This window comes from Charadrius vociferus, unplaced genomic scaffold (genome assembly GCF_000708025.1).
Source record: "Charadrius vociferus isolate BGI_N301 unplaced genomic scaffold, ASM70802v2 scaffold473, whole genome shotgun sequence".
In the NCBI taxonomy this organism is placed as follows: domain Eukaryota; kingdom Metazoa; phylum Chordata; class Aves; order Charadriiformes; family Charadriidae; genus Charadrius; species Charadrius vociferus.
In genome coordinates this window covers 1,289,480-1,307,833 of record NW_009647444.1, presented here as the reverse complement: position 1 = coordinate 1,307,833, position 18,354 = coordinate 1,289,480, and the positions used below count along the sequence as shown (strand labels likewise).

The following is an 18,354-nucleotide window of genomic DNA, read 5'->3' as shown; positions in this document are numbered from 1 at the left end:
TGAATTTACATGGTACTGAGAGCAGCTCCCCATGTGCGTTATAAACATACCCACATCACACCTTAGAGATGCTGAGTATTAATGACATGAATGAAGTAAAGCCCAGTATGAACATAGCTGGTGAGAAGATGTAACCAAGATTGTACAGGGGCCTTGGGAATAACCATGCCCATCTCTGTTTTAAAGGTCTGTCCCAGAATGGGGTTTCTGTTGCACCACTGCACAACTTTACATACCGCTGGACTGTGCCGAACCACGTTGGGCCCATGTCCAGCGACCCTCCCTGCCTCACCTGGATGTACAGCTCGGCTGTGAATCCCATCAAAGACCCCAGTTCGGGCTTAGTGGGGCCTCTGGTCATCTGCAAGCCGGGCACTTTGGATGACAACAACAAACAGGTAAAAAGGGTTTTCCTGCCATGTTCTTACCAGGTTGTTGGCTTGTAGAGAAAGGAAGCACCAGCAAAATGTTAAGGAACATAATGAGAACAAACATACTACAGTGTGAGTCCAGGAGAGTCGAATCAAAGCCACGAGGCAGGGTAACATCAGGACAGCTGGTGCCCAGGCTGCATGTAGGAGTTGCCAGGGTTCTGGGCTCCCGAGGGCTGCCCTTGAAATGTTTTCTGTGCTCTGCTTTTAAACTCAGACTTGGCTAAACTGTACTTTGGATGTGAGATTATAGATAACTTCTGTCCCAAGACTTACATAGCAGGCTGCTTTCAGAGGCACGTGGAATATTCATTGCAGTCTTAGAAATGTTGAAAAGACATTTTCTCTTACAGGTGTTCTGGCTGAGTGATATAATGCTTTTAGGTTTGGGTAAGCCTCGTTTCTTCTGCTAGATCAGTTCATTTGCAAGCAGAGCTGACTACAAAAAAGCGTGTCAAAATCCATGTCAGTCTTCATGCTTTTGATGAAAGAGTGGTGAAATCTGAAGGGCGACCAGAACTACCTCTTGGAATTTCACTCAGGAATAGTCTACTCAGGAAGCCTAGGGAAAGCAGTAAATTAATATACTGGGGCGACGCAAGACAGATTAGTGGAGCCTTATTGTGGTAAAACAGTAGGCAGCAGAAAAACAACCTACTGCCATCCTGCCTACCTCGCGGGGCAGAGCAGGGGGCGGCTGACATGCCTGAAACCAGCTGCCATGAGAGCCATCCTCGAGGGGTTTGCTTTCGGTCTGCTTTCAGTGGTGGCATGACGTGCCTAAATTAGGAGTGCAGAAGAGATCAGGCTGTTACACGGGGTGGAAATGTGAACCTTCTGAGCCGAGAGGGTCACGAATATATACAACCGGCTGTGTGAAGGAGCTGTGATAGCCATAAAACATTTGCAGGTATTGAGAGGGTGTGAACAAAACAGACTTGTTTGGAAAGGTGGGACAGGGAAAAATCACCTGAGGCAGCAATTCTGGCTCCACAATCTTAGGCAACCCTTTAATGAATGCTTGTTGGGAAAGGTGTGCGGCCACTCCTCATGCGCCCATGTGCCGTAGAGTGGGAATCGCATAGCCCTCCACAGGGTGTCTTCCTGGGTACAGCTCAGGAATCTGAGAGCTGAATGAGAATCTGGACAACACCAGGGATGTTCTTTTAGTGGGGAAACACACCATGCTTGGGAATGCATTTCTTAGGAGAATTAACATTCTCAAGGATTTAGGATAATAATAATAAAAAAGCCCTATCCAGGTCTGCAGTAGGAGAAAGGAAGGGTGGAACACAGTCCCCAGCCTGCCTTGTGGGCTGGGCTCTGATCTCACCTCTGATTTGGACAGGCAATGAAACCTATGCCTAAAGGTAGGGGTGGTGGCGGAAGGAAGCAGTGATTTCATATCCTTGGCTGGAATTTGATCACTTTACTCATGTGAAATATCATGGAAAAACCGCAAGTAGTGCCTCTTGTGGAGCAAAAGAGGAACGTTCACCATGAGTAAAGGGACAGAGTCCTGGCCCGCAGGGAGCCAAGTTTTAACTTAAAGGAGAACATGAGTCAGCAAAAACAGCTTTAAGTGTAAGGATAGTTAATTGGTGCATTTTAAAAGTTAACAGCCATCATTATGATTACATCTTAGAAAGGGATCGACAAAGAATTTTACCTTCTCTTCAGCGTGTTTGATGAGAACCTCAGCTGGTATTTAAATGCAAACATAAAGTATTATTTGAGAACAGAAGAGACTTCTGTGAAAAAGGATGATGGCTTCAAGGAATCAAACAGGATGCACGGTATGGCCTGCTGCTGTTGTGCATGCGGTGGGAATGAACCTGTAAAACACGGGGCGGTGTTCAGCGAACGCCTGAGCTGGGAAGCTGCAGTGGTTGTGTTGTGTTGGCCTGAAGTCAAGCGAGGCCAGAGGCAGTGGGTGGGACATGGGACAAGAAGCACAGCTGTCTCGGGAAGCGTGTCCTGAGCGTATTCAGAAGTGAATTTGCAAGCAAGCTACGTTTCCAGGTCTGCCCTGTCAAAGCCTATGCGCAAAATGAATCTTTTGGCTGATACCTACCTGCAGAGAGTTAACTGTTTTCTCCTTTGCAGCCATCAATGGACTTATGTTTGGTAACTTGCCTGGGCTGGATGTGTGTGAAGGAGACAATGTGTCCTGGCACCTTCTGGGCTTGGGCAGTGAAGCAGATGTACATGGAGCTGTGTTTCAAGGGAACACCCTGCAGATTAATGGGATGAGGAGAGATTCAACCAATCTATTCCCCCACACGTTTGCTACTGCCTTCATGCAACCTGATAACAAGGGTAAGTGTTGGCACATCTAACTTAGCAGCAGGAAAAGTCTCCCATTGTAGTATTTGCTCCTGTGGCTGATTCTTTAGCACAGTGTAAACTCTTACAGGGTGAGCTGTGCTTTGGATCCCGTTTGGTCCCATTTACAAGGCCACAACTCCTGTTTTTGCATCTGATTCTGGAGCAGAACAGGAGATACAGGACCTTGTTCCGTGTTGTCCCAGACCGGTTCTCCAGGCTGCCACCTCCACTTAAATATTTGTAGTAACAGCCCTGATGGACATTGCCTGTGACCCATAGAAACGTGCAAACACATCGTTCAGAATAAAGTAGCAGAGAGTTGCCAGAGCTTAATTCTCCTGTCCGCGGCTTGCAGAAGTTCCTGTTTATGACAGACCCCGGTCTTCCCAGTTTGAGGGATAGGCACACAGTACTGTGTCTCCATCACACAGTGTGATGGCCTCAGCTGCCAGTTTTCTCCTCCCCTTCGGCATTCACAGGCTAGATCTTTTATTTAATCAGCCTCTCAGCGGTGGTAGCACAGTTATGTCACTTTATTGGTTTTTTCACATCTAATAAGCTGGTGGTTGTGTAAGAAGGCCTCCTGAGATGATTTTTGTGTAGAACTTTGTTGTATCATTCCTGTTTGTTTTCTCTAGCAACCACTTTTAATCTCGGCCTGTGGCAACCAAGCTTCCCAAACAAACACCCAGATACACACATACCGATGTCAGCCACGTCACAAGCTCTGCATGAGAAGCAGCTGTTTCCTGGGATCTTTAAAAGTAGCCGATTTCCTTGTTTGTGCTGCCTCCCTCAGGGATTTTTGAGATATACTGCCAGACGAGCAATCACTACCAGGCTGGGATGAGGGAACGCTACTCCGTTTCCAAGTGTGGAAAAAGGGATCCTGCTCCTGCCGTTCAGTACAAAGGGGTGCGGACATATTACATCGTGGCAGAGGAGGTGGTGTGGGACTACGCGCCTGACCGAAGCTGGGAGAGGGAACGGCACAACCATTCTGCAGAGAGGTAGAGCCCTTCTGGGGAAGCTTTTGGCAAAGTTTCTCAGTAGACCTTGGTGAAGCCTGTTAAGAGAATTGGCCATCTTGCAACACAGTACGTATGCCATTGCTGGTGGTGATGCTGCTGCTCATGGGAGCTGCAGCCCCCCCCCCTGCATCACTGCACCCACCTTTGCAGCCAAAGCAGGTCCATGAGAAACCCATTCAACTAGTGAACCCCACCCCCTGCCACAAGTTAGCTGTTTATTCTCGGTGAACTTTTGGGTATCTCAGCACTCATTCTGCATTTCTCAGCTACGCTGACGTGTTTTTGAGCAACGAGAATGGACTGCTTGGCTCCAGGTATAAGAAAGCAGTTTACAGGGAGTACACCGATGGGACTTTCCAGACCCCCAAGGCCAGGATAAATGGTGACGAACACCTAGGGATACTAGGTAAGGATATGTGTAGAGGGTACATCTTCCACTCACACAGGGATGGGACTTGGACTCTTCGCGCTTGAGTGGATAAGGGCTGTAATCTGAAGGCCTCCTAGATATTTAATGCATCTGCTGTGTATGCAAGTGAGGAGAAGTTTGGACTGTCTCCTGCTCAGGTCTGCCAGCTTTGGAGACAGCTGTAAAGAGGGTCCTGAACACAGCTTGTAGTAGAGAAGACTGGGTTCTCGTGCCTGCCTTCGTGTCAGCTTTGTCTCAGGCAAAGCATTTTTCACACCTGCATTTCTCTGACTGTAGAACAGAAATAACCACTGGCTTCTAGAGAGCAGTCTGAGAGGTATAGGTGAAAATCTGTAGCTGTGAGAGAAATGCTTTTGGCTTTGGGAAGTGGAGGAGCACATTACAATGACCGATGGAAGTCCGTGGACACAGGGCTGTGTTATGAACCCAGGCCTGCAAGTCGTGCCAGAGCAGTGAGGCTGAGGGAGTATAGGCCAATTCAAAATAGGCTGCAGCTCTGATTTTTGACACTGTCAGGCATGATCAAGACACTGAAATTTGCATAGCAGTATTCAGAAATCAAGCCTAAGTTGTGCTAGGCACAGTTAAAATGCATAACAACCTTAATTTCCTTCACAGTGAAACGCACAGTCCAGTTTTCTAAGACTTACTTAATTAGTACTGACCTCCAAGTCTCTTTTTGGGAGGCAGAGATAAGGTAGAGTAGAGGGAGGGGAACATCATAAATGTTATAGGGGAATATCTCTGGGGAGATGATGATGGGAGAGAGGTGGGAATATCCTCAGGGGATACATTGACAGTTTTTGCTAGTCTCAGAGTACATTCTTCTTATTTCAAGGTCCCTTTTTGTGGGCAGAAGTGGGAGATATTCTCAACATCGTGTTTAAGAACAATGCCACGCGACCCTACTCCATTCATGCACACGGGGTGCTGGAAAGGGAGACAGGACGGCTGCAAGTAGCAAACCCTGGTAAGTCACTGTGGTCTCCAGACATCTTCCTGTATGGGCTTATGAAGCTGATTTTTAGCCTGTAGCTAGACTGGTTTTCTTATGGTAGAGAACTGGAACTGAGCTATAACTGGTCTTTCAGGTTCAGTGCAGTTTTAGTGATATCACTTGTGTGGGAATGGCAGCCCTGGGAGTTCACACTCTGCTCTGACTTCTAGCATAAGTGTAGCACAAACTTTTCTGTGTGCAGCCTAATCCCTCCGCACTGAGTCGGGTCTGTCTGTAGGAAGGAGAAAGGTGATGGTGGTTCACAGCTCAGTCAGTCCTTGGTAGCCCTGGGCTGACGGCACATGATGGGAGAAGCCTGCACCTCTTCTTTGGGACCTATACTTTTTGTGATGTGCACAATAGTATTGAAAACAGTATGAAATCAGAGAAACTAATAATTGCTTGCCAGGACACTGACTGAAATCACCAGTTTGTTTCACGGTCCAGATGACAGTTTGCATAATTTTTGGTCCCCTTCAACTTGTGCAGGCTGTCTAAGCAACAAACAGGTTCTCAGCTGGGACCTCTCTTTCTGAAATGTATTGCTAATATGCAAAATAGTAATTTTAAAAAGGAATTTGAATAAGCATCACAAATATACTTCAAAAAGAGGAAAGGTCATCTCAAGCTCCATCTGTACTGAAGAGAGGTGGAATTTCCTCGGTCAGGTCCTATCTCAAAGGCAGCAGATGAGGCAGAGTTGTGCTGATACCAGATAGTGTGTACATCCTGTGATTCCCCCCTCTGCTTGGTGTTTGGGGAAGGAAGATGCAATGTCCAACAAAATCAGAATTGAATTTGCACTTTGCTGGCAGGATTTTTTTTTTGTTTTGCTTTGCATGCTGCTCAACAAGCTGGTGAGTGAGTGTGTCACACTGATGTTAATGGTGCTTCTCTGTCACTCAGGTGACATTGTGACATACCAATGGGAAGTTCCCGAGAGATCTGGTCCAGGGCCAAATGATTCAGCCTGTGTTCCTTGGATCTACTACTCCATGGTGGACGCAGTAAAGGTAAAATAGAAATTAGAACCAGAAAAAAAGTTAGACCAATATTTCACCCCCTCTAGAAAACAATGTGGGCTGGATACAATTTAGAGATTTGCCCAACTAGAGGCAGAAGAACCACCTGGTGACATGTCCAGTGTTCTCCTGGGACAGTAAATCCTCCACATTTGTCTTGATGTTTGTCTTTATTTTTTCCTAACACAAACCTTCATAAAACAATTCCACTGTCATCTTGATACTAACCTTCCTTTGGTTATTTGCAGGATATGAGAACATTTCCCACTAAGTCATGGTTTCTATTAGTGAGAGCCATAGGGATAATCTGAAAGGCAGAAATTGTCCAAAAATAGGCCCCATGGATAAAGCAGGAAGACTTGGGAATTGCTAGGATCCGTTGTCATCACACTGATTTCACTGGGAAAAACCTGGAGGATCCTGCAATAAACGGTCATATTCAACCCAGAGATCACTGCCTTTTTATCTCAAGTTGCAGATGTTTTTGCAGTCCCAGAGTGGAGAACACTTCAATACCTTTCATATTTATGACTTTTGGATTTGCATTCATAAGAGCATGTATAGTCTTTCTTCTTATGCTTTGGTAGCTAATTTTCACCAATGAGAGTACTTACACAGTAGCACCATTTGTTTTAATTGGGGTCGTGCAGGGAACAGAAAATATGGTTGCTGACAGGCAAAGAACTGCGTATAAAAAAGAGGCTGAGAAGATCTTTGCCTTAGAGGTTTTTCCTCCTTTGTTCTGATTAGGATATGTACAGTGGTCTGATTGGACCCCTGAAGATCTGCCGGAGAGGGGCACTGCAGTCTGATGGGATCAGGAAGGATGTAAAGAGGGAGTTTGCTCTACTGTTCCTGGTTTTTGATGAAAATCAGTCCTGGTACTTGGAGGAGAATGTGGAACGTTACAGTAAGGGAAATCACAAGGAGATCAACCTGCTGGATGACAAATTTGTGGAAAGCAACAAAATGCATGGTAATAATGCCCGTTAGGCACCTGAGCACCTCTTACTATCTATGCAAAGTTGATGTTGACTCTGCCATCTCTATAAGTAGTCAGCCAAAACCCAAAAGCCTGACTCCCTGCAAACGCCCTCATCCTTTTCTGTTGTCAGTGGCAAGAACAGAATTAAACTGTCTCTTGTTCTCAGTATTGCAACACATATACGGCACAAACATTTGATCTATAATGAAGGCTAATCGTTATGGCTGTCTCTGTCAGGAGGCAAAGATATGGGCCAGAGAGGTTAATCTCTGATGTGTCTGAGTGACTTGGGACAGGAAATAAAATCAAATGTGAAATTACCTTGCCAGAGTAATTTCATTCTGTTCATCTTGGGACCATTAGAATATATTAGAGTTCAAATTGACTGATCTATGTGGCTGCAGTACATGGTCCAGCTGTTCTAGCTGATTACCAAAAAGTTATTTATACCATAGTAGGATGAACGCATTTTTCTAAATTAACATGTTATATGTGATAGTTTTACTCCATATTATATATGGATCTATTTAAAGTATTCTTAGCAAAACAAGTCCCTTTGCAGTTGTCAAGATAAGAATAGTGAACAGTTGCATTATGTGTACTATCGTTACTAGTGGTTTTGTACAGGTGATATAAAGAATCTCCAAATATACATGTCTGTTGTTATAATTGTTACCCCAATATTATAGCTAGCAAAAACAATGCACTGAAGTTAGATGCTTGCTTTAGGCTACAGAAAGTGCCTATGGCAGATCTGGGAGTAAAACACTGGTGTTCCTGCCCTCAGATCATGTCTCTCTCCCTCTTTCTCCCTCTGTTGTCATCTGAGCATTTAGCTCGTTCACTGTTTCGGTCCCTTTCCTGCAAAGCAGTATTCCTTCTGGCGATGCTGATTATGAAATAAAGTCCTGCCTTGTAGTGATTTTACAAGTGATCAGCATGTAATGTATACAGCCAGCATGAGATACAGAATGACAGGGTTGCCTGTTGGCAGGATTTACCTGTTTTCATTGTTCTGCAAGTAAATTGTTCAGAGATATATGTGTATATAGATATATGTATATATTTCCCTATCATTGGACTAAGGTGGCCATTTTTACACATCTTTACTTCTAGAACCAACTGCCTCTGCTGGCTGACTGCAGGTTTTCAGCAAGAGGTAGTTTTTGAGGTTTCTTTGAGCTGAGCTGCAGCATGGCCTGGGATGCAAGTCACTTGACTCTTCCTATCTGTTAACAGATAGGAAAAGTAGTTGAGCTGGAGAGAGACTGCCAAACTTTTGGGGGACAGTCATATGGAAGACACTAACTACTGATGCACTGGTTGCTATATGAGCTTTGCAGCATCTAACTTGCTTTGCATGTTCTTTCTCTGAGATGGATCAGCATCTTTACCATTTCAATAACAGCCTTTTCTACTCTCTCTGTACGTTATTTCCTGCACAGCCATCAATGGGAGGCTCTATGCGAACCTGCCTGGGCTGACCATGTTCCAGGGCGAGTGGGTGAACTGGTACCTGCTGGGAATGGGTCAGGAGATTGATGTCCACACAGTCCACTTTCATGCCGAGACCTTCATATACAAGGTAAGAATATTCTGCTGATGATAAAGCAGAGACTGACCACTGATATCGTCACTTTTGCTTGACTCTGATGGACTTGAACTTCTCAAATGACTTCACAGCAACTTCACCCAACTAGGAGAGGGATGTGATTTTACACATCTAAACCTGACTCACTGAGCCTCTGTATTGTACTGATGTGTCTAGCGAACCCTTCTTAGGATTAGGCGTTACCAGATTGTGTTTGCTTTCCCGGTTACAGCCCTGGAGCTGCTCTTTTTGGACGTTTAAAAACTGTAGTAGCACTGAGGTGGTCTCCAGTGATGCTAACAGATTTTCTTTCTGAGAAGATGTACAGAGCACTGCGTGCTAACAGCCTTCCTTCCCTTTCACAGAATGGCAAAAGCTATAGAGCAGATGTTGTGGATCTGTTCCCTGGGACCTTTGAAATGGTGGAGATGTTGGTGGGGAACCCTGGGACATGGCTGCTTCACTGTCATGTGTCTGATCATATTCATGCTGGTATGGAGATACTCTTCACGGTCTTGCCCAGACCAGGTAGGGAGTTATCGCTGATTGTTACTGTAAGACATCTAACAGCACTTTCTACTACTGCTGCTAAATTCTGAGTGTTTGCATCAGACTTACAACTCTTATGTACCATAATCAGCCAGTTAATTGAGCAGATAATTACTTAAGTACTGTTAATTTAACACGTTTCCTTTGAATATGGTAATACCTGCAGCTGAAATTAAAAACAAATTGGTTTCTGGAGTTTACATTGCCTATGTTGTTATTATTATGAGTTTTATTTTAGCTTTTGTGTGAGAAGAAATGTTCCCCCGTCAGCTAGTAATTGTTCTTACTAAGAATATGATCTGTAATCTAAATGCACATTCTAAGGCTTCTTATTTCAGCAGGGAACACTTTTTTTTGAATGTGCTCAAAGGTGAGTGAGTGGCACTGTACTAGTTTGCCTGTGATGGAGTTAACTTTCTTCATAGCAGCCCATATGGTGCTGTGTTTTACCTTTGTTACCAAAACAGAGTTGATAACACACGGATGTTTTAGCTGTTGGTGAAGAGTGCTTTCACAGCATCAAGGTCTTCTCTGTTTCTCAGCCAGTAGGCTGGGGTGGGCAAGAGGCAGGGAGGGGACATGGCCAGGACAGCTGACCCAAACTGGCCATGTAACGTCATGGTCAGCAACAAAAACGGGGTGGGGGGGGGATTTTTCCAAAGTAGCTGTTGCTCAGGGACTGCTGTGCATCAATCTGCTGGTGGCCAGTGATTGCTTTTGCATCACTTAGGTTTTTTTGTTGTTTTCCCCCCCTCCCTTCATTTACTAAATTATCTTTATCTCAACCCACAAGTGGTTGGTTGGTTGTTTTGTCTTTTTTTTTTTTCCTCACTTCTGCCCCTTTTGGTTCCTTCTCCCATCCCTCTCGGTGCACAAGCAACCCTACCAGCCAGGGTCAGCCCACCATGACCTCAGAGGCTTTGATTTTGCTTTTCTTTCAGAGGCCATAAAGGGTTGTGTGGCGGTGGGAGTGGGTCTGCTTTTGAAGCAGGTAATACAAAAACATTCTTGGTGTGATGCAGAGAGGGGAAAACATTGACAGGAGAAAAGAAAACCTGCAAGCCCTGGAAAACCCTGCTGCCTCTGGACCTCATCCTTGCCAAACATGTCGTGTTCTGGACTCTCCCTGTTCAGCCCAACACTTTCTCACCCTCTTTTCCTTTCCTTTCAGAGCCAGCACTTGAAGTCGTAAACTACAGTCCAGGTACGGTGTATTTTGCACTGCTAAATCCTGTCTCTGTGTGTGAGGCAGAGGAGGAAGGGAGATCTCTGACCAGTGCAGAGATCTGACCTGTAGGAGGAGAAGGGAGGAGCGTGACCACCGCTTACAGCCTCTCCTCTGTCAGGTTGGGCAGCGCGTTAGTCTGAGGCCTGGCTGCCGATGGATATCGGGGAGGGTTCTGCGTTGGTTTGTTTATCTGTCCTCCAAATGTCTGTGCTTTGATGATAAAAACAAGGAAGTTGTGCTTGTTAGGCTTGACCATGTTAGGCGAAAAAGTTTTGTGGCCTCGCAGCCTGTTGTACCTGCTGTGTACGGATTCAGCTCCAGAGGAGAGTGCGAGTGTAGAAACTGGCAGAGATTCAAAGGATTTTAAAGGAGGGTGTTGCAAAGGAGACGGCTTTTCTGATCCCTTTCAATCAAAACCCAAGGGGTACCTTAGATTAGTTGTCCTCCTTTCTTGGACTGTTAATGACTACGTGGTTTAGAGAGTCTTCACATCCACCATTGCTAGCTGAAGGGACTGAGTCAACATGCAAAAACAAGCACATCTGTCTTCTGGTCTGTTCTTCCCCAAGAAAAGAGCCTAACCACGTGCTCTTTCAGATAGTTTAAATAACAGATGTGAGAAGACATTCGGTTGAGCAGCCCCAGGGAGGAGATTAGTAGAGAAGATACCTTTAAAATTTTCTGGGGTAAAGGTCTGAATAGCTTTTGGTGATGACTTATTTCCCTGATTTTTTTTATCTTTTTCCACAACTCCATTTTTCAGCTGCTGTGAATAAATCCAGCTGAGCTGATTTCAGAGTCAGCTCAGACCAGCTGAAAATACAGCCATCTGCCTACAACTCTTCAGCCTTTCTCTACTGATATTTCAGCCATTTCCTTCCCAACAATGTTTCCTTCGCTCAAAATGGGTGTAAAGAAGAGGAATGAGAAATGTGTCAGAGCAGTAGTGACAATATTAAATAATTCAGTTTTATACCATGCTCAGGCATCAGCCTGTGTATGCTCACCAGGTAAAAACCTTCATCAACAGTTGTTACCTGTGCAAACAGCCGCTTTTTGCAAAAGGTTGCTGCTGCCTCTGTGTGGAAGCATGAGAGCTCAGGATCTCAAGTGACTCACCACCAGCATGACTGAGCAAGCGCACTCTGAAAAGCGGTGGTTAGGACGATGGCCATGTGCACGGGGAGCTTGGAGCAGAGTGGGGAACTCGCAGCAGCCCTGGTCTGAATGCACGTTCTCGTCTCCATTCTTTTGTTCCTAGCCCAGCCACTGACTCCCCACGCAACCTCAGATCACCTCCCTCTTCAGTGGGGACAGCAACGGTTAGCTGATGGGGCTGAATAGCTGTGAGACATGGTGAGGTCCTGGGGTGGAGTGGATTAGTGAAATAACCATTCGTTCTCAAATTTCTGTGTGACCTCAGGGTTGAGGGTCTGTTTGATGGACAGTGACTGGGTCTCTGTCACTCTGACTTGTTTTGATTGCATTGGGTCTTTCTTTTGCTCCTTTCTTAGATTTCTTGGAATCTTTCCGTTGTGGTATTTCTGGCTCTCACTGGAACTATCTTTTTGTTTGTCTCTTAGAGTTGCCACCTGAGGATAAGGATGAGTCCCAGAAGATCAGGCTTTTTGGAGCTAAGGTGGCCCTTGAGCAGATAGAGGCTGCAATCATGGGTCTGGCCATTGCAGGAATGATATTATTCCTGGTCGTCTGTGTCCTCCTGGGCATGGTCATCTATCTCGAGAGACAAAAGAGGTTAAGACGCAATCGGAGGTCCATCCTGGATGACGGATTCAAACTGATGTCTAAAAAGAATTCAGGGCTATAAAAGCCAAGTACTTGGAGCAGAGGCGGGATCGTTGTCCACAGCAAAGATTTTGGGGCATCATTTAAATTCTACACTGTAGCTCTAGAAACTAAGGAGGGAAAGCTGGAGCCCTGACCTCTTCATATATCCTCCTCAGCACTCTGTAAAGAAAACGTTCATCCAGGAGAGATCTGAGGACCCTTTGAACTGACTGAAGACAAGTAACCTGAGTAAGAAGGTCCTTCTAAAATACTTCTCTTCCCCAAGAAAGAGGAGACGCTTTCCCTATTTTCTTCTCTCCAGAACAACTCTGCTTGGTCTTTCTCAGCAGACTAGCTTAGGCCAGATTCCAGTCTTGCTCCATTGCCAGACCTGAGTTGGGAATTGTCTCCCAAGAAACTGTGAGCCTTTAAACTAATTTTTCTGAAGGGAGGAGATATTTTCATTTTTGTGAATCAAATAAGAATACAGAAGAGAAAATTTTAATTTGGATTTGGATTGCTGTTTTTTTGATGAGTAATTGGACAGATGCAAATTCAGGGCAATACATGTCACAGTGTTTGAGAGAGCTCCGCAAGGACCACGACAGCAGCTGTGCCTCACCATCTGCCTTGCTGTGACACATCCTTCTGCTCTCGGCAGCCCAGGCAATGTGCTTTGATATTGGGCATCCTGTGTCTTGTGCTGGGAGAAGCAGCTTTTCCAAGCGCTACAGAGCATCCTGGTGACTTCCCTGTGTCGCAGTTGTGTCAGGCTGTGCATGTGAAGGGCTGTACCTCAGCGCCTGTGCAGCTCCTTGTGCAACAGGGTCAAGGATGCTGTCGTGTTCTGTGATGTGGTTTGCTCTCTTTCTTTCAAATACATCTTAATGGAGTTCTCTCCAGAGTTGAGGTGTTGCCGCGTTACTGCTGTGAGCCAAGCCAAAGGCTCAGTCCTGTGTGAGCTGGAGTTTCTGCCTGGGAGAGAAGTCAGGGAGTGCTTCCCACATCGTGCTGCAATTGCAGTTTTGTCCAGGAGAAAGCTGAAGTGCCGGTGGTATTTTGTAGCGTGAAACAACTAAGCTGCAGTCTGTGGAGCATGAGATAGTGCAGCCAGAGATAAGGGAATGCTTGCTGGAACGAGGGGTGGTACTGAGGGGTCCCTGCCGTTTAGATAGCACAGAATCGCACATGTTAGGGATGGAGGGGTCTGTCCTGATACATGAATACTTATGGAGCACTGCTGGCTACTGAACCCTCTGTGGCTAATGACAGTCCCCGTGGGGAGTGGAGCTGGGGGGAGCCTGCTTGGAGCCGGGAGGGGATGGGGACATGGTGCTTCGGGGGGTGCCTTAAGCTGGGGTCGGGCACTCCGGGTGCCTGCTCTCTCAGCTACAGCTGCCTGCTGGCAGCCAGACTGGGGGGTGGGTGGTGTAGCCCGTGACTAACCCCAGAGCTCAGTAGCCCAGCCCGCAGGCTGTGGCAGCCGTCCTCCAGCGGCAGCTGTGCCCACACACATCACAGTCATGTTGCCCTGCATGTCAAGTACCGAGCGGTTCCCTATAAAATACCTATCTTCCTGGCTCACCCACCGAATCCCCGTTATCTAAATGGGTGCAGGTTAGTGCTTACATATTTCTGTCCCTGGTTTGAAATTGGAAAGAGCATAAAAGAAATCCTTTCTGGGTGGCTTTCAGGGGCAATTAAAGCAGAGCCAGCTAAATGGCTGTAATGACAAGGGACTGCTGTAGGCTATTTAGGTATAACAGCACCATTTTATCGAGAACAATAGTTATAACATACTTAATCATGCTCAATTCATATTGGGTCCCTGCATATTTCCAGCTGCCCTTTCCTTTGGCAATGGGGACAGAGCTCATTAATTTCCTTTCATTACACTTCATTAAGCCTGGTGAGGAGCTGGAGGGCTGTTGAATGCTCTGAACATGGGTACTCTTTGCTCATTGTCAACCCTGGTTCAGCTGCTGTGACAAACCAGAGGTTTACAAGCCCATCAGTCCTGGGTGAATTTTAGATGCTATATCATCAGAAGTAAGAACTGAACAGGAAACCTTTATTTATATCTTTTTTTTCCCCCCTTTGGCTTGTGGAAAAAAAAAATAATCAAAAAATGTTCTCAGCCCACACTGAGACAAAGGAGTTATTGTAAATGTATTTACTTTCTTCAAGAAAGAGGGAAGTAACCCGTTCTTCAGCCTTAGGCAGGGCACTAAGCTGGATGACAGCAGACTGGGGTTTCAGCGCTGGCTCCAAAGCAGGGCAGCACAGGGACTGGAGCTGGGTCTCCAGATCTGCACACGCTTCTTAAACAGCAGGCTGCCAAAATTCCTCCAATGTGATGTTTTTTGGGCCAAGTGGAGCATCAGTGATGGAGTTCTCTTCTTCAGTGTTGGTTGTTAGGATGCTCTTGAGCCCACACCCTAGAGGAGACCTCAGCTGAGGTGCTGTTTTGGAGAGGACTGCGTCCTCTAAGCAATTCCACCCCAGGCTGAGAAAACTCAAGGGAAAGCTTTGGACAAAACAGATCATTTTGCTAAAACTTTCTGTCGCAACAAATTGCGACGGAGAACAGTTTATCAGCAGCTTCACAACTGCTGCTAATCAGAAGTTGGCTCTCCCAGCTGGTGGGCATATGAGGAGGAGGAGGAGAGATGTTTCACAGTTCTGGTGACTCTGAGCTGGAGTGTGTGAACAAATGTGTGTTTGCTTTGGCAGCAATCCTTCTGTCTGAGCATCCTACAGCATCTTGTTTGTGCTTGTCCTTGCTGCGATTATGGCTACCAAGGAGTCACCTTCTCAAGACGAGAGCAAGGTGGGCAGGGTCAGGGTCTCTGCACTGCTGCTCCCCAGGGAGACGCTGGGATGGCAACAGGTCCCGTGCTGAGCTGAGGCAGTAGACGATGCGAGTGCTGCCACTTCTTTTGCCAGTGCAAAATAAACTAGCTAAGGTAAAACTCTGTTCTGTAGTGGTTTGAAATAAAAATGGCTCACAATAACACACACTGAAAAGGATTAGAAGTGCTCACATAATCCATTAGCATGACTCAGCTCATAGGGACAGAAGGGTAGAAATACATGTATATGTGCTTTTAGATAGCTAAATGCTATAGGAAACTTCAGAAAAACCCAAACAAAAAAAGAACAACAGAAAACCAAGCGCAAAAAATAACCCACCCCACTTTAATCGATGTGGCCAGTAAAAGTCCAGAATAGGTTTATCTTCATAGAAGAACTGGTCTCTCAGGTTTTGTATGGGATAAACATAAGCAGCTAGTATTTCCTATTGTATCCACTTCAGGTAGCGCTTTTTGTCTGCAGTTCTAATATTACCCTTCCTAAGCCCCAGCTAGCTGTGACAAAACTTTTCAGTTTACCTAGATGATCAGTCACCTGTTTAAAGTTACCCACACTATTCCAGGCTGTCTTAGGTGACTGCAAAGCTGAGTTATTCATTTACATAGCAGCAGCTGGATGTTTGCAGCAAGGCTGAGATAAAAATCCCTTTATTAGTGCTGTCATCTTGCTCAGTAATGGGCACAATCACCACTACCATTGCTTTAGCAGGTAGGTAATTGCATCCTTAGGCCATGTCAGTGCCAGGCCAGCATTCAGCTGACATTCCTTTATACTCCCACTCACACTATGGATGCGAGAGATGTGCGAGTCAAAAGCAGGGTGCCTTGTGGATGTGCACATGGAGGTATAAAATGCTGTCTCGATGTGTTTGTTTTTTTTTTTTTTTCTTTTCAAAACACAAAAGTTAATGTCAAATTAACCTGAAGCATGCCATAAAAAAGACTAACTGGTAATTGTCAGCAAAAGGATTTGAATGTCTTTCAGGTGTAATGCAGTCTTTAGTTCTGAATTAAATGTGTGGCTTAACATGCAGCTTGCTTTGTAATATATAATCACCACGTGGGCTGTTTACAGCGGTTAAAATTTTGTTGGCACAGCAAATTATAGGAGTGATTGTAAGTCTGGGGCTATGTGCGTGTATACTGCCTGGGGAAAGGAATTCAAGCGCAATAGCTGCCAAAATGAGGTGCTTTGCAAGATCACAATCAGAAGATGGATCTGAGTAGAAGTAAAAGCTGGCCTCCAGCTTATTCCTATATGGAATATAGGAGCAAGGCAATACGCATACACAAGGTACCAAACTTGCCAAAACATTAGTCTCAGAAACAATTGATGAATTTAGTCACAGACTATTCTGGCGATGTGAGAACAGCAGGACTGGGCATGTGATTGATGAAACAGCTATTACTGAAAATTAGCATTTATGGTGTTAAAATTCAAAGACAGCCTGCCTTGGAAATTGATTTGTTTGTTAATTTGCTCCTATTTTGGGGAAAGTAAGTCTATTGCTCAGTAGGTGTTTTTGATAAACCTCATATCCTTTGGTGTTCTTTAGAGACAGGTTTTATTCTGCGTTCATAAACTGCGGGAAGCATGGGAGAGATAAAATAGTCACCTGTCCCATATAAGCCCTAGAGGACGAATAAGGGAGCAATTCAGTCTGTTGTGATAAAGTATGGGCAAAAATCCTACTGTCTGAAGGACAGTTAAATCGGTGCGATGCAGCAAGCAGCGTGTCTGATGGGTGCAGGAGAGAAAAGTTCTCTGTGTTATTCAGTATCATCAAGAACAAAGAAATTATGTCCTATCTTTTTGTGTAGAAGGATGCTAATGTACTGAGAAGTTCTAGAATCTGTCACTGTAAGGAGCTTACAGAAAACCCTGCCTGTAGGACCTTCTATGGGATTCATATTTTTCATATTTAGGGGTTATTTTCTTCATATGGAAGCTTTCACTTTAGAGGTAAGCGAAGAACAGCCATCTGCTTTTGGTCAGGCTGACTTGTTTTGTGAGAAACAGACAAGCAGAAAACAAAGCTCAGGATGCCCAGAGAGCACGGTGCATCGCTGCCTGCCCATGGGCTCCCTTTTCCGGAGGCTGCATCCCAAACGGCAGTGGCCGTGCCACAAGAAGGAGGTTCAGGGCATCAGTAGGGAGGTTTCTTCTCTACTTGTCAGTGCAAAATACAGAAAGGTCCTAAGTCAAACATAACATACTGGAAGAGGCCACTGGTGTGTGCCCCCTTTTGTAACTTCAGTCACTCCAGTGTTTACCCATCAGTGATTTTACAGATCTCTGCTATTGCCACGGCTGGGAGACAGTGGGCTGGGTGATTTACAGTTAGATTTGGGTGGGTTTTTCAAGACCTAATGTGTTAAGCACGACTGAGCATAGGGTTTGAGACTAGTCCAATTTACAGACTCTCAATTTGTTAAATATCAAAAACCCCAAAGTGTAACAGCAATGTGGGTTTTAAAATGGGTGGCTTGTTAGCTGGATTACATTTAACTGAAATCACTGCAGTGCTTTGGCTCGTCTAGAGGAGCTCATTAGTGGTGCATTGAGCTGAAATATTCTTCAACCTTCTTTCATCAATATCTTGTGTTTATACAATTCAGTAGGTTACCACGGCCATGCCACCCCAGGAAACTTCCTTTCTGCTTCCTTTTTTCAGTGCAAAAGAAATCATTATTCTTTTAGGGAGAGAGCTGTTGTTTCGTTTACTCTGCGCTTTGGCCTGGATGTTCAACATTGTGTCTACAATTCTGTGTACGGATGCTTATGGACACACGCACATTTTTGTGCTGGCCCAGTGCATAACATCTTATTAAAATGGTTGTACAGCCACATGGGAGGGTTGTCATCGTCCTTTGCCAGCCCTGTGGCCAGAGGAATCTCCTATCCTGCATGAAGGTCTTGCCATGCTCTTACCCATACAGCTCCATGTAATGCTGAGCAGGCATGACCATTTTCCATTTCTCAAGGCATGTCATGCTTTTAAGTTGTAATTTCTTTTTGTTTCACAAAAAAAAACCCCAAAACCAATGCACATTTCCTGACTGAAAGGTTTTGCTTCAATAAAACTGGAACAGGCATTCCT

The 18,354-nt window shown here is 45.3% G+C and overlaps 1 protein-coding gene across 1 annotated transcript in view; it reads left to right on the top strand.

The window, feature by feature from the left end:
- Nucleotides 1-12,420, top strand: part of HEPH (hephaestin) — a 22,520-nt gene extending 10,100 nt beyond the window's left edge. The window contains exons 9-20 of the mRNA XM_009880672.1: nucleotides 187-398; nucleotides 2,077-2,227; nucleotides 2,538-2,750; nucleotides 3,559-3,769; nucleotides 4,057-4,196; nucleotides 5,059-5,190; nucleotides 6,124-6,230; nucleotides 6,990-7,215; nucleotides 8,670-8,809; nucleotides 9,181-9,343; nucleotides 10,536-10,568; nucleotides 12,176-12,420. Coding sequence (XP_009878974.1) covers nucleotides 187-398; nucleotides 2,077-2,227; nucleotides 2,538-2,750; nucleotides 3,559-3,769; nucleotides 4,057-4,196; nucleotides 5,059-5,190; nucleotides 6,124-6,230; nucleotides 6,990-7,215; nucleotides 8,670-8,809; nucleotides 9,181-9,343; nucleotides 10,536-10,568; nucleotides 12,176-12,420 — 1,973 coding nt within the window. The remainder of the gene's footprint in view (nucleotides 1-186; nucleotides 399-2,076; nucleotides 2,228-2,537; nucleotides 2,751-3,558; nucleotides 3,770-4,056; nucleotides 4,197-5,058; nucleotides 5,191-6,123; nucleotides 6,231-6,989; nucleotides 7,216-8,669; nucleotides 8,810-9,180; nucleotides 9,344-10,535; nucleotides 10,569-12,175) is intronic.
- Nucleotides 12,421-18,354: the final 5,934 nt, after the last annotated feature.